Below are 16,271 nucleotides of genomic sequence, written 5' to 3'. Positions count from 1 at the left end.
TTTTTGAAAGAGGCCAACCAAACTGTTAGAAAGGCCACCCTCCCTCAGTCGTCCAGCGAGCCTGCCCTGCCAATCGGCCATCCTGTTTCCAGACAGCACAGTCATTTCCCAGCCCAGTGGAGCAGGACTCCCTGACCTCTGCCTCGACCTCCGCCTCAACAGCCCAAGCTCCAGCAACAGCTCCAGCCCAGAGAGCAGGCTGAGGCCACCTGTACTTATTTATGAGCCATTTCACACAGTGCTGCTCCCATTAGAGACCAGCCTTGGCCTACCTTACACGGAACTCTCCTTGCACTTAACACATAGAGTACAGCAGCACGGCTTGTGGGGGGGCATTAGGAGATCATCAGACCCTATCACATACTGTGGCTCTGGTCATACGTCCAGATCAAGATTACATCAAACAACTGGAGGAAGGCAAACATATCAATGTACTGCATGGTTAGCAAACACTTCCTGCAGACAGCTGCTTGGAATCCGATCACCCCATCTAGCACAGTCTTTTATAACTGCATTGTCTTTTTTGAAATCTGGGATGGAAAATTATTTGACTATCCTCGGGGAAATAATCACCCACTGATCTAATTCAATAATGGGTAAAGCTTATTGAAGCGTGATTGGACATTTTATTGTTTCTCATTTATGTCACTGGAGCTTAACTGTTCATCTTAGAGGGAAATGGGGAGACTTGAAAAAGACAAAGCAAAGTTGAGCTGAAAATTGACTGATAGATTGATTCATAAAAGCACACAAGAGACTAATAAAAAACTCTGCGTGCAGTACGGAAAACAAGATCAGTCTAAGCTGAAAGCATTATGTTGGCTGTTTATCGTCAATAACTTCGGTTATCTCCTCCTTGGTTCCCTGTAAAGCCTCAAAGAGTTTGGGAAACTCAATTTTCTTGTCCCCCATGTTTGTTCATTGTGTCCAGAGCTGTTAACATTGTAACACAGCAAGAAGCCACTCAACACTGGCTTGTTTACTGAGATGTTAATGTTGACTGATGGACACAAAGAGGGAGTAAAGGAGACAAGCACTCACTTGTGATTGTGACGGAGGCGTTCTTCTCCTCGCCCAGTAGTGGGTTGATCAGGCGGCAGCTGTAGGTGCTGTTAGGCTCCAGCAAAACTTTCAGGACGCTGGTCATGGTGAACAGCCCTTCCTCATTGGCCACGATCGAATTGGTGATGTTGTCTGTCAGGTTGTGCCCGGCCCCGTCCTGCCAAATCACGCTAGCTTCTGGATAACCACCGTAGGCCACGCAGGTCAGGGCCACCTCATCACCTGGCCGCAGATTGGATTCGGGCTCTAGAGTCACAACAGGCTTAGAGTAGGGAGCTGAAAAAAGGTAAGAATACACAGAAGCAGGAGGAGGGAGGGATAAGGGAAGGAAAAAAGGTATGGGTTGAGTAAGGACGAGGGAGGATAAGGGAGCAGCAGACACGTACCAGCTTTAGTTAGATTCTCTGCAGTGAGAGTCACCCTGGGAACTGTTTGACATGATTCCCATTAAATTCTTAATTATATTTAGGGAGCTTAGCATAACACAGTGCCTCAGATCCCACAGACACAGACAGCATCTGTGACACATCCTGATGCTGCATCTCTACACTCAAACGCAGCTCCCTCCAGAGAGCCAAAGCTCTGAGCCACTCCCAGAAAGGAAATACGGTGCAAGCCAGGCTGGAGGCGGGAGGTGGGCAGGCCTGGGAGAAAAGTGGCAGGCTCAGAGATGTGGGACGACTCAGCCTGTGGCATGAAAAAGAGTGCAGAGGGGTGGAGGTGAGGGGTGAGCCGCAGCCTCGGCTGGAATCACGCTTCTCCAATCCCTTGAGCTAAAACACGAGTACAGAGGTGGCGGGGAGAGATGCTGCTGTATTCCCAAAACCAATCATTGCACAGCAAACAATGGGGTGGAGCTGAGGGGGAGATGAAATAAGTTTGTCTGAGCTGCTTTCCGAACAGTGGACTCTGAACACAAAGACAGATTTAGCGTGGTACACACTAACTTCCCCGGCTGTCCATTTGACTGACAGAGAGAATTCCACTGAGGGCTCCTTTCATTTTCTTCCAGCACAGCATGAAGGAAGTCCACAATGTTAACTGTAAATTCTGTCTAAAAATAGAGCATCAATAAATCTAATGCATAAAATGGAACCAATTTGTCACTGTTGGAGACATTGTTGTTTTCCCTCTCCATGGCCAGCGGAGGAAAAAAAAAACGTTATTCATTAACAGCGCCTAATGCACATCCATCCTTGGAGAATACAACAACAATCTCTCAACAGATATAGAAATGGAGAAGGAAGGACGGAAAAGCACACAGTATCATTATAAATAAATAAAAGGCTCTCAGCTGTGAAGGAGGCTCTGTAGTCACACAGCAGAGAAGATGTTAGTGGTGGCTGATTGACCGTAGCAACAGCTAATAATCAAAGTCAGCAGATATTGACCATGACAGAGACCACAATCAGCGCTTATTGACCAAAAAGACTGCTCAGCAGCCCTGAGACAGAGCTTTATCACCTGTTTATGTCTGCTGAGGACAAATTATCATAAATCCCCTCCTTCATGGGCAACTGTATAGTATATTTTATTGTACACTATTAATGTATATGTGTGAATAAGTGCTGAGATCATATCACTTTGAAAACAATCAGTTAAAGTATAAAGGGAAATTATGACACGGACATTTATTTTGTTTAGTTTAGTTCTTGCCACTATTATAATTACTCAGCAGTAAAACACAGTTGAACAGTGTGTGTGTGTGTGTGTGTGTGTGTGTGTGTGTGTGTGTGTGTGTGTGTGTGTGAGTGAAAACAGTTGCATACAGCTTCTGTGAAAGGCCTGACAAAATAAAGCCTTCTGATTTCATCAGAGTTTTTTAAGATTAGGCAGAGAAAGTAGGCATTAAGCATTACAAAATGAGGCTAAGATGTTTCAAAGACACGGCATTACCAAAGCAAGGGAAGCCTCAAACACATGCTATTAGGTTGCATCATGGGAAATGCACAAAATCAGTATTCTAATTGCTTTGGCTGCATATAACAGACTACGAGTTAAGACATCTATGCAAAAATTTGCAATTTAAGTCTTTCCTTCACAGTCAAAGAAGCTAAACATTAACAATGCATGAATATATATGTGATATAAAAGGATAATTATCCAAATAAATTAACAGAGCCACAACTTATAACTCATGTGGTTTTCAAATCATCTCTTTATATTGTCTTTATCACTCAATTAATTTATAAGATGTGAGAAACTTCAGCAAAACAATTTGACAGACATGACAGTGTCTGTTGGGAAATTTAAAGCGTGAGGCTGTCTTTGTGCCTCAATGAATAAATTAAACGACAAATGGATTGTGTTTAATAATATGCAAATTCTAATTACAAATGTTAATTTAAGCCATTTGTGTTTTTTTAGTAAGTTTATTTAACAGGAAATATACTAAAACTCATTTCGCATTAGGAAAAGCAGTGCAACAGCTGAATTGTGCTGTTTATACGATGTATGGCTGTGGCTAATCCACAGTTTTGTCCTTGGCAGAGTTCTCTATGTGTATCTATGGATCTATTTTTTGCCTGCCACTGATCATCACAAGCATCCTTGCGTGTGTTCATCTGTTTGTTTCTACATGTCTCATGGACATCACAGCTTGACTCACCGGCCACCTGCAGCAGCAGAGCAGCACTGCCGTAGTCCTGCACCCTGACGAAGCAGGTATAGCTGCCTTCGTCAGCCACCACCACCCTGCTCAGCAGGAGTGAAGTGTTGCCCAGGCCCAGCTGGGTGGGGAACAGGCTGGTACGGCTGGCAAACCTCTCTGCCTGGTCTGCCAGCTGGTCCTGTCCCTTCCAGTACCCGTGCACACTGCGTTTGGTGTCTGTCAGCTGCCAGAAGACGCTCAGATCAGACAGGTTGAAGGGACTGGTGGGGCTGAAGGAGCAGTTGAGGGTGGCGTCCCTGCCATGCAGCACCACCACAGGCTGATCTGGGACATACACTTCCATCATAGCTGAAGGAGAGAAAAAGGAGCACATGAGTAATGTCATTTTCAAGGAATACTCTTAGGGAAAAATTGTGTGATGATGTGATGGGATGTCAGGTAAGCTGCCAACGATACAAAAATACAGTAAATTCACAACAGAGATCTGTCTTGCATCATCTCAGCTATGATACTTTCTCTGTGTCAATCTTAAATGCCAAACATAACCCCATTTGTATCCCAGGTAGTCTAAAATAGCACATAAACAGTATGAGTAAATACTACTTGGCCCAGGTCTAGTATAAACATACAGTATTCACTGAATCACAGCATTAATTCACTGTGCTGTGTTCAAATGTGACAGTCTGACACCTACTCACATTTGAATATCTTTGAAAAAAAATCAATGCAGCATTTTTGAAATATATGCTGTGACTGCTTCAGAAACATCCAGTCTGTTTGTGCAGCTTGGGAGCACGGAGCGGGTGAGGCGGGATGAAGGCAAGAGGGTAGAAAAGGAGGGATCTGGAGGTAAGTATGAGGACTTTGTTTGTGTTCCTATAGGCTTTGCCTCCTGGAGATGGCTCAGTGTGCAAAAACTCTGCGATAGAAGAAACAACACCTGTACAGCTTCGGTTAAATCGTTAGTTAAATCTTTCAAAAAAAAAGGAAAAGGCTGTTGGGAGGGGATGTGGTATAACTACGGCAAAACTTGAGCATGTGTTTTTGTGGAAATGAAAAGTGACTCTGCTTCCTATCAAATACTTCTAATCAAAGGCTGCTGATGTTTTTGTGCACCTGTGTGTATAAATGTGTGTGTGTTGTTTGTCTAGACTAGGCCAAGAGCAAACAGTACACTGCATAATCATTGTGGATTAGCAGCCATCACAGCCCGTCCACAGTACATCCATGGTAGTCAGCATTCTCCATTGATCCCCGTCTGTGCTTATACAACTCGGAGACACTCATCAGCATCACAGGGGAGAGAAAAAAGCCAGTCGGACCCTGGAGCAACACACTCTGCTTTCTGCTCAGCCTCTCTAATTGTTATAATCACAGTGGCATTTTAGCCTCCTCACCCTCTTTTTGAGCTCTGTCTATCACGCAGCCAACGCCAATGTTGAATCACTTTGCTGTGAAGGAGATTTGACTGCTGCAGAGGTGCAATAATTACTTCCCCTATTAACAACAAACAAGTCTTTCATCGGCAAGGGTTCGTATATGGATGGGTATTGCAAAGTCAAGGCAGGCTATTTTCAATCACATTCAGCCAGGGTAGCCTCAGCACACACCCGCAAAGAAGCTGCTCCTCTGTAGGAACAGTGCCACCTACTGACCTGCTGGAAAAATGCAGGGAAACGGGACAGACCATGCACAGATTGCTTTCTGAGTAACCCATGCTCCATTTAAGTCCAGTCAGTGTTGGGACCTGGCAGGATAAGATTCTTCATTGGAATGATATGATTAGGAATTACAAATCTTTTATTGCACTGATTGAAAATAGCAGCAAACATTAGAAAAACTGAAAAACAAATCATCCTAAATGTACAAAAATATATAAATCAATTGCCTTAAATTCATTAAATCTCTGACCCATGTTGAATTTATAATAATAATAATAATAATAATAATAATAATAATAATAATAATAATAATATATTTTTTATTTGATTTTTTTTTTTAAAGCACTTTTCCAAACAGTCAAAGACACTATACAATGGATAAAACAGCATATAAAACAACACACAGTAACAAAAACATGAATTTAAAAAAAGCAAAACAGAAAAACAAAGCATATTTAAAGACAATCATACATTAAAATTGTGATTATTGTGATTACAAAAGCTCCTCTGTGTTTTGGGGGTTATTCTACCCCACCCCTTATTGAGCACATACTCACTCTGTGGGGCTAAAAACAAAACAATAAAGATGAGTTATCATGGCCAAGCACTGCAGGAGCAGAAGTGATACCGTGCTGTCATTAACAAGGACAACAAGGGCAAATTGTGTGTGTTTTTCTTTTTCTTTTTTTTTCTTTGGTTGTTTGTGATACCTTTAAAGGTGGACCCACCAGTGTGATAAAAGATAGGCTGCTGGTGTTTTTCTGTGGCAGTAAAGGGTCAGTGACAGCCATATCTGAAACGTGCTTGTTGACGGAGAGGAGAGAGTGCAATTAAATCACTCCCCTAGCAGCCTGGGATGACTCACACCGCTGAGTTCATACAGGAAGGGGGGAAGGGAAGGAGGGAAGCAGAGAGAAAGAGAGGCCAGCGTCGAGCTCACACTTAAAGATAATATCTGGAAACAAGCCAAGGAGGAGGCTGTGGCGGAGCCTCGCACACTAATCCCTCAACACTGACCAAAGCCGTGTCAGGGAGGAGAGAGATAGAAAGTCCCCTTTCTCATGCTACATCTCTGCCTCGCTCCTCCTCTTTCACTCACTGTTTCTTTAACTGGTGACCTACAACTGGCTCCAAAGGCCCCAGGAGGACACACTGCTACACAGGGACCTTGTGTAGAGACACTGACCTGCGCTTTGAAAGAGGATACAAGTGGGGCATTTAGCATTGCATAGGGGAGGGGATCAGTCAGGGCTAGCTAGGCCAGCTGACGTCATGGAAAGCACACATCTGATGTCCTATCTGTCAGAGGTGAAATACCACAAGCTAAAAAGGATCACTACACACCTGCCTGTTTTTGATCTGCTGCGCTCTACAACAAGCAGCATGTTGTGCAACAGAAGCTGACTGTTTGATCGTCTCTCCACAGGTCTGCTCTCAACATGAAAAACATTCATTCTTAAAAGAAACAAGCAGGAGTGGGAGAGGTTAAAGGTGCCAACACGGCTGCACCTCTTAGCCCAGGCTATGGTGTCCTCTCAAAGGGGAAGAGGGGGAGCTCGCCTCTCCCTTCTCCTTCCCGATAAAGAGATGCTCAGAAGCCATAGAGGGCAGGCCAGGAGACGTCAAGCTGTGGGGATTTACACACTGCACTTTGTGTTTATGGGCCTCAGCTCTGTTTGAGTGCCTGCGAGACAGAGACGGGCACTTTCACAGCCGACATGAAATAAACTCATTACAGCCTTTGCGAGCCAGGCTGGCAATGGGCCCTGCTTAGCAGGGAGGCTAAGGGATGGCTAGAGAAGGCTGCAAGTGATCTTCACGCTGCTCTCAACCCCGACTTTCATGACTAAACACCACCTTGTCACTATCAACACCTCCCACCATGCCTTTTTAAGGTGTACAAAATATGGAGGAGCTGGTGGATTGGCTCCTGCCTCTTTAATCTTGGAGTGATACGATGCTAGCTAGGCACATGAGTAGAGCATGGAGGCTGGGTATGAGACAGAGACAGCGTGGGATTCAAGCAGACAGTAAACAGGATGATCATAGCTTTTATGGAGAAGGTGCTTCCAAGGTGATGCATGACGCTGGTGGTTAATAAAATCCAGTGATATCTCAGCTGGTCCTGACGGATATAGATAGGCGAGAGCGTATACATGTGCCCATGTGCACTAATAAAACGCATGTGTGTGCTCAGAGTCCGATAACCAGGGAGATTATTAGCTTTCACATGTCATTTTTGTCATGCAGGTAGATATGATTCGATTATGGACGATGTGTTTGTCTAGCATTTAAAAAACATGAAGGTGTTTCAGATAGATGGATGAACTGATAATGCCTTCAACGCACGTTGGATTTTCCTTATCAGTGGTGAACAGGATGTTGCACTGAATAACTCTGGTCACCACAGAAAAAGAAGTACATTTGAAGACCCAAGTTTTTTTACTTTGTAAAAACATTATCATCCTCAGGGCACACTTTCTAAAGCATGACTTACTGAAACTAAAACATTCATGATAGTAATCAATATCATTTGTGGTTGGTTGATTTCATTGGTCTTTCAATCAGAAGAAGAATTGAAATCCCTTTACAAATCATGTGAGAAAAATACAATATGTGGGATTATATTGGCAAATATTATGACCATATCCTGCAATTAGGTGCCTTGAATCTCCCTCGGGATCAAAAATTGATTTTGCATTGATCCCAAAAAAATGTGTAAAAAGTGATCTACCAAAAATAACAATGATGTTGCCATAAAAGGCAAATTGACCAAAGACAGAAAGTCAAAAGCAGAATCTCGACCATGAATTTGTCCTTCTCTGTTTCTCACTGATGAATATGCACCGCTCACAGGCAAATGTTCTTCATCGCAGCTTGTGCACAAAGCCTCACTAATTCACTCTTATTAGACAAGATTCCCTTAACTTCTCATCCTGCAGCTCCAAAGCTGAGTCACCAAATGGCTGACCTTGGTTTGCACAAGCCCACACTGTTTCAGATAAACACACAGAGCTGGTGATAATTTAAGAGAAACCGAGCCTAATTATCATCGTGTTGCTGACAGCTCATAAGTATAATGACTTATCTCATACTAACTCTCACATTTGCTTCAGTGTAGTGTGTAAACACACTCACAACAGCAACAGACAGACAATGACAGCAAGTCAAATAAAAAGAACTAATGTGAAGATGTGTTGAGCTTTTTTAACTAAATGTAGCACATTTTTGTACATGTAGCAGAGTTTTGGCAGAAAATAACAGTTCATATTTAGAACATATCAAACACACAGATGGACACCAGAGAAAAGGATTATCCTCAAAGAGTTACTTATTTTCCTTTTCTATCCCATAAATTGGTCGAAACTGGAATCTATTCATTTTACTGAAATCAAACCCTTTAATGTCCCACTTCAAGCTGCTTCAAGGGGTATTTGTTTTACACGTTCATTTACAAGTCTGAACTTGAAAAAGCTGTGTAATAGCAGAGCTGCATATTCTTTTGATCATCCTTCATTTATATCCATCGACAGGAGCCCAGCCAGAGTAACAGCATGTTTCAGAGGTAGTGAGTTGTGTCAAACTGTTGATCATTGCAAAATTCCATCAGCTCATGCCTCCAAGGACAAAAACACTCTACACTTCAAAAAAGTAATCATGCTGATGCCAGAACTATCAGTTCTGTATGAGTGCGCGTCCAGTTTTTAAACAAGTTATTTTATCCCTGCTGTTGTTTATTGGCTTAAATAGGGAGGATGGAATTTGGTAAAAACCTGTTGTGGACTAGAAGTTGTCCTTAAAACTTTAGAAATGTGTTACATAAGGTGATCCAGAGCTTTATCAGAAAGATGACAGATAGAACTCGAAAAGTACCCGGAGACCACAGACCAAGAATCACAAACACATTGTGATTCTCATGCTACACTTAAGTCCTACTTTAATGTTATACTTCATTTCAGCAGACTGTTTGCTACAATTTGGTGTTAGTTGCAGGTTTGTACGATAATTTGTTTCCTGACAGTGTTGAAAATGATGATGACCCAGTACATATTTCATATTCCGGATCTTAGTATCCAGAATATTGCAGGATCTGGATCGTACTTTTACATCAGTCAAAAATTGTGTTGACCTTGTCTTTTATTGTTTTGCAAAGCAATCCAACCATTTAACATGGAGTTATATTCACATATGGTGAAAACGTCCCTATCTCACAATGATAAAGAATCCTTTAAAAAAATCCTATATCCAGACGGTGATCCGGATCACCTCCAAAATTTAACCATTTCTTCCTTATCCCATTTTGAACATTTCCTGAAAATTTCACAAAGATGCTTTCGTTACTTTTGAGTTATGCTGTTCACAGACAAAGAAACAAACAGACAAACTCTCCGAAAAACATAACCTCATTGGCAGAGGTAAATATTCTCATCAGAAGATTTGATTTTAATTAATAGCCTTGATAGTCACTAACATGAATATACAAATAATATCTAGATCTCAACATATATAAACACCTTCCTCAAACAATTTCAGGCAGAAACACAGCAGAAAGGCCAGAAAACACATTGATATTCAACACCTGTGTGACTCCTGACAGCTCCACAGCAGCACACTGTCTGAAGAATTGGACACAAGACACTACAATGGAGGAGGTGCTGTTACAAAGCTGCTCTGGAGCAGAGAGGATCTTATCAGCATGACCAGCGACAGTCACATACATAGACACACACCACTTCATAGGGGCCAGTACACAGGTGTCGGGCCCCTAGCACACACACACACACACATACAAAAACAAACAAGGTTGACAAAAGGAAAGCAGACTTCATTTTTCAATCTTTTGTTCCTTGTTTTTTGCAGCTGTCTGAAAGGAATATCTTCTGAGTCCTTGACATCAAATTTGGTTTATAAGCTGGAGCAGAGCACACATGCACAAACACATTTAAACACCCCATTCAATAGCAGATCAAAGCTCTCCCAGCCAATTAACTTATACTTCAAGTTGATTCATCAGTGGCAGAAAAAGCATCAGAGGAAAGAATAATGAGGGTTCAATAACACAGTGAACAGAGATATTTACACACTTAACTAAATAAAGCAAGTACACATGCTTAAAGGGCATGTACAAAACTCTGCTGTAGCATAGTTCATACATAAAGACAATAAGGCATCAGTGCTACAAAGGCCAATATTGACACTGCAAAGTAAACAGGTGCAATACTAACAGACTGCAATGACAGTAGGGTTCATCTGGGCCAAAGCAGAACTCAGACAAATATGCTTTTACAACACTGCCCCCCTCTGTCCCTGAGTGTAACTGCAGCCCAAAACATTCTCATTTTGGACCTTTTGCAGCCCATGAACATCAAAGGGTTTTACTCAAAGGATCTGTGAGCCCTTTCATACAGATAATTCTTATGATACAACCAATCCCTGTAAAAGTCTGAGGGGAAAGCTAGCTTTGATTTCACGCTGTCGGGAACAGATGTAGATGTCCATAGCACTATGATTTAAACAAAATAAAAAAGGGGGAGTAACTGGAAAAATAAGAGACTGATGAGAGTGTGTGTCAAGCAAGCGTGATTTGTTTTTTTTAAATGATCAGCCTTGAAAATTGCCCATTTCCTTTGCTGTGTTGTCCTTCAGATGGATCCTTAGTGAAAATAGCACAATATGGAAGAGCTTCAGTGACATTTAAAGCCGTCCGTGGAGTAAAGGGGTCACCTTTAACATTACGATCTTAGAATAATCTCTCCTTTTTTTGCTTCAAAACTCATCATGGACTGTTGGTGCCCTCACTCAGGCAGACGCACAGGTGATGGCCGATAGGAAAGATAATGATTCCGACTTGCTTATTTTTAAGCGATGACATAAATCAAGATGAGACTCACTGTTGTGGGGGTTTTTCATCTCTTTTTTTTGCTATCTCTGCTCTCTCTGCCTTGCTTCCTTCATAGACGTGTGCCATCTCATATCCCGTCAATAACCTGTTAATGGGCTCCGGCAGTCAGATAATAGGGCCGGCTGAAGAACAGTGGGCAGATAAGAGCAAGCCTGTGGCTTATGAGCCTGAGAGACCGAGAGACTTTGATGAGCTGGAGGCAGGGGAAGGAGCAAGGAAGAGTGGGGTGGTGGATGGGAAAAGGCCCCTTGAGGTAGTAAGGAGGTTACAGGGTTAGATCTGACTTGATTGCAACTAATTTCTAATAATGTCAGGCTACATCAAGGTGCAGTGGCCATAGTAACAGAGGAGCGAAGAAGTGGTTTGGATTAGGAAGACGTACAAGCACTTGTTTCTTTTCTTGTTTTGTTTTGGGATTTTTTTCTAGGTCTGTTTATGGGGGTGTTTTACATCTACTAAGTCCTGAACTTTTTTTTAGCTCACAGGTTTATGTATGCTGCTGAGTCATGATTTCATGCACCAGAACTGGTATACGAGGTGAAATAAGGGTCAGTCAGTCGCCAGCTGTGCAACTCCAGATGACAGAGCAGCCGCGCCTGACATCATCACTGCCGCTTCATTGAGGCAACACCCTGGAGGTAGAGGTGTTTCCCACTGTCAGCTGCTGGGCTGCTTCCTCAGCAAGTCCGTATCTGTGATGCTTTCCAAGCACAGATCAGCATCCATTCAACCCATTCATCATAGCCCACTAAGCACACAGCAGACCTACATATGGCTCCAGGCCCCTCTTCCCCTCCAGATCTGCAATCTCGGCATATTAACTGTATCAATTTTTAACGATTCCCACAAGGCGGCATTTTTAGGACTTGTTGAAATAATCATGAAGTGCTTGTTGGGTAATGCACTTGGTTTCAATGAGCGCACTGTGAGAAAAGAAGAGCTGGGAATCGGTGATGGGCGAGCCAACAGAGACTGGTCATTATGTATGCACTGCGGCGAAACCAATCTTTGTTGAGCCTGTCCTCGATTGTTTTTAAAAGGATACTTCACTGGACACAATCAAATTAGCAAGAACATCACTGATATGGGGTAATAACCCTAAATTGAATTTCAGCACAGGCTAAAGTGTCCCCTCTCTGCAGAATCAATTGCTGTGGAGAGAAAAGGAGGACAGGAAGAGGGCATTCATAGTTAGCAGACCTTTAAAAAGTACACCAGAGACACAGACATGAGCCGGCTGTTTTCACGCTCCGCAGCCTTGCCATAATGCGTGCCTGCTGACGACTACTACAGATGCAATCTATCCAATTATGGTAATTAATATGAATTACCTTACAGCTCCCATCACAGGGAGAAAAAGCGGGTCAGCTTCCCATTTTTGTGTTTGTATGAATGCGATTCTCCCTTCATTGTACGGGCGCAAAGAGCTGCTCACGTCAGAGCTCTGGCAGCCTAGTGGCTTTGCTAACTGAACAGAGAGGATGACAACAACAAGCAATTAGCTAGACAGCCTCCTGTTAGCTCTGCCACTGGCTGACACTGCTGTGTGCAGTGCTGCAGCGAGCCAAAGATGTTACTGTACAGTTGAAGCTCAGTCATTACTGTTCATATGCATTGGCATCTTATACATTTTGCTGACACTTGTAACAACTGTGGGTTATAATGAGTGTCATAAAACTATACCTGAGAGACAACCAACAGCCAGCAAAGTCAAGGGTCAAAGCAAGGCTTGGCTGGTGTGTAGCAATCATCCTTAGTTTCTGCTTCCTCAATGGTGTGTTTAATGGGAATAAAACAACAGCGGACAAGCTTTTTCACGGCTGCAGCAACACAACAGCTGTGCAGTGCTGTTTGAGTAACTTCAGGGAGAGGTTTTTTACCACCAACGATCCATCATCTGACGCCTGAGTCAGGATACAGCCGGGAGCTACAGAGACAATGTTGCTTCTTGGGACAGCACTGTTGTCATGTTCTCTTCTTGTATGGTTTTCTTTTTATGTTTCCTTACAAAAATAATATTTCTGTGATAGGAAGAGTGTCGACAAAGCACACAAAGTGGAGTTTTGTCTGCTGAGACAGGCACTTGGCGGAGTTATCAGGAGATGACATGGCTGGATACAAGTAAGATTACAGCCAGTTATCTCAGCGAGAGAGCAAGGAGATCCTGAATCCTCTCAGCGTAGAAATGCAACAATACAGAGCTGATCCTAAAACAGCTTTCACCTTGTGATGATATAGTATCTAATGGTGACAAATTTTTCAGTGATTCTTGCCAAAAGTTTGCAGAAACTGAAAACCAGTGAAGACATCTTTTTCCATGCACTTCATTGTGCACACAGTCCAATTGTCAACTCAAACGCAAACCACTCATTCAGATCAACTGCAAAGCCAAGTTTGCCTCAACAGATATGTCTGCAAAGTAAACATTGACAGATCTTGATTCTTAGACATGCTGAAAAAAGCACTTGGTTGTTTCTTTAAGCTGCCGTTAATTATTTTCAGAAGTTATACCTTGCTGCATGTGCTGACACGTTTTCTCACAGAGCATATATCAGCAAAGATTCATTACCCAGAGGCATCTTTTGATAAAAGTACTTCACTAGTATAAGCCCTTCAGAACAATCTTTGCAGTCCAGATTTTGAGTTTTCTAAAACACAATTTTGAAGCAAATTCTTAAAAAACAGATTCTGTGAGGTCTGTCTTAAAAAGGAAGGAAACAACTTGTTTGTTGAATAATCAGATTGTTAGCTTTGCTTTAAACTAGTTCCTGATAGCAGCTGTAAATTAATCGTTGTCAGATTACCACCAATGAGAGACAGGATTTGATTAATGCACATCAGATGCAATCATGTTGGTTGGAATATATTTAGATTAAAGAAACATCTTTATGCCCCCTTCAGTCTCAGTGCAAATAAGAAAAATATAAAAGTGAAAAAAACACTGAATGAAGACATTTCTGCTCACTTTGACTCGCAGTATATGCACAATGCTGTTTATACGAGCAGCTGTCACTAAACATTTTACTGAAAACCAATAGATATTTTTGGGCAGCTGGGTGGTTACTGGATTTAGAGCGTGCATACAAGACAGGATACAGCTGCACTTCAGGAAGTATCAAAGGCTGTATCACAGTAACTCTCTGCAAAGTTGCTATAACCCTGTGGGAATACTGCACATGGAGCCAATCATACAGCAAAACACTCTTTATGATCAGAAGGTCCACAGCTGTCCTTTAATTCTGGGTAACTTCTGCTTTTAGTGGTTAAAGATGCTATGAAATGGAATTAAATATAGATGAGATCAAAACTTTTTTTTTTGTTCAAGACAACTTTTAACTAGATACAACGCGCCGAGGTAAGAGACTTATCAGTACAGTTACATAGCGCTACGGTTTAAAACGTGACATCAAGCGAACGCTGTAGCAGCCGGCTTTATGTTAGCAAAACTGGCAGCCTGGTGCTCCGACATATCTGTAATGTGTAACGTTAGTACATCCTGGTTAGCTGTGTCCTGCCAGTCATCTACCAAAGAGCTAACATAACCTCACTCTTTATTTTATTGATAGACTCTCAGGTTTGAACAGACCACTGCAGAATAACTGCTGCATGTGGGTTGGAATGAACAATATCAGCAACAGTTCAGCCTCTGTGCTACAGAGTGATACAGCCCCTAAAGGCTACTTAGCCCTTATTTCACTCTCTCGTTTAGCTTTCTTCTGCTCTTCTGTCTTTTTTCTCTCTGACAGTTAGGCTCCTGTGTCCACCATCACTACACAATTAGTCACAGAAATCGTTTTTAACAGAGACAAACACGGATCTCTGTGTTTTATCTTGTCTCACCACCAAACTTCGTCAGCCTTTGTGGTGTTTTCATAGAGACTTAGTTGTGCCATAAATCCAGTCCTGGTCGACCCGTCCTGGAAGCTAAGAAGTAGCAATATAAAATAACCCGTAACCAGCAATATTGGCGCTGATAATCTTATTCTAAAGTATGGATTACAAAATTTCAAACTCATCCCAGCCTCTTTAAAGAAAAATTATGTAAACTGGAAATTAGACTAACTATATGTCACTGCATGCTACGTTTACAATCAAAGTTAAGAAAATGTACAAACTTTGTTCTGTGTGACTGTGAATGCACCTGAAACCTTCTTTGAAGCCAGTAGCACAGTGGGAGTTTATTACATTACATTAAATTAAATCCACAGAGCATGCTGTGTCTTGTTTTATGTTACACGTACAGACAATGGCATCAAACCAAGCCACAACTAATTCCCTTAGAGGTCCAGTTAGCAGAGAAAAACTGAATCATTGTGTGCGCAACAATAGCCCATTACCCGTGAGTTAAAGGGCTCCATTAGTATCCAACACCTCCTCCTCTTCCTCCTCCTCCTCTTTCTCATTCTCCTCCTCCTCTTCCTCTTCCCTCCTGGTGAGAGGAGCGAGTCAGGCAGTGGATGCCACGCAGCCAGTAATGAGGCGGCTGCGGGCCCATTTGTGCTGGGAGAGAGTAGGTCCCTAATGAACCACAGAAGACACTTAGGTCCACTGAGTCAAGATTGAAATGTGCCACTGATGGCCGATGGGAGGTTGAGTCAGCTCAACCAGAGAGCAGAAAAGGCAAAAAATAGTTCTTTTAAATGACTGTGTTTTGGACAATGAAAGTTCTTTTTGAACTTTGCATATTTTATGGCATGAAGAGTAAACCTCTCAGAGCTGCTGTTCTCCTTCTTCTTTAGGCTTTACATTTATATCAAGGGATGATATTCACCGTAGGATTTTAACTTACATCATTATTATTATTTTACTTTTTTTATTCTTTTTTGCAAAGCTAAAGGCATGCTGGCCTTACTTTTGGTTGTCAGTCTCGTTAATCATTGTGTGAGTGGAGGGGCAGATACCTTAAGATTTTTTCTTCTTTCTGCTCCTTTTCATTCATTTTGAGACTTATTTTGTTTCATATTGGACTTGTATTTTTTATGTTATCAAGAATCAAATAAAGACAAGCTAAACTAAACTAAACTAAACTATATCA

General features: G+C 42.1%; 1 protein-coding gene across 1 annotated transcript in view; it reads right to left on the bottom strand.

Annotated features, from left to right (window-relative positions):
• Positions 1 to 16,271, bottom strand: part of cd276 (CD276 molecule) — a 75,285-nt gene that overhangs the window by 50,041 nt on the left and 8,973 nt on the right. Inside the window, exons 3-4 of the mRNA XM_074666546.1 lie at positions 3,671 to 4,021; positions 1,042 to 1,338 (exon numbers count right to left, since the gene is read on the bottom strand). Of these exons, the coding sequence (XP_074522647.1) occupies positions 1,042 to 1,338; positions 3,671 to 4,021 (648 nt within the window). The remainder of the gene's footprint in view (positions 1 to 1,041; positions 1,339 to 3,670; positions 4,022 to 16,271) is intronic.

The sequence above is a fragment of the Halichoeres trimaculatus genome, unplaced genomic scaffold (genome assembly GCF_033239565.1).
Source record: "Halichoeres trimaculatus isolate MK-OKI-2021-1 unplaced genomic scaffold, fHalTri1.1 fHalTri1_scaffold_3, whole genome shotgun sequence".
Taxonomy (NCBI): domain Eukaryota; kingdom Metazoa; phylum Chordata; class Actinopteri; order Labriformes; family Labridae; genus Halichoeres; species Halichoeres trimaculatus.
This window is presented reverse-complemented; position numbering and strand designations above follow the sequence as displayed.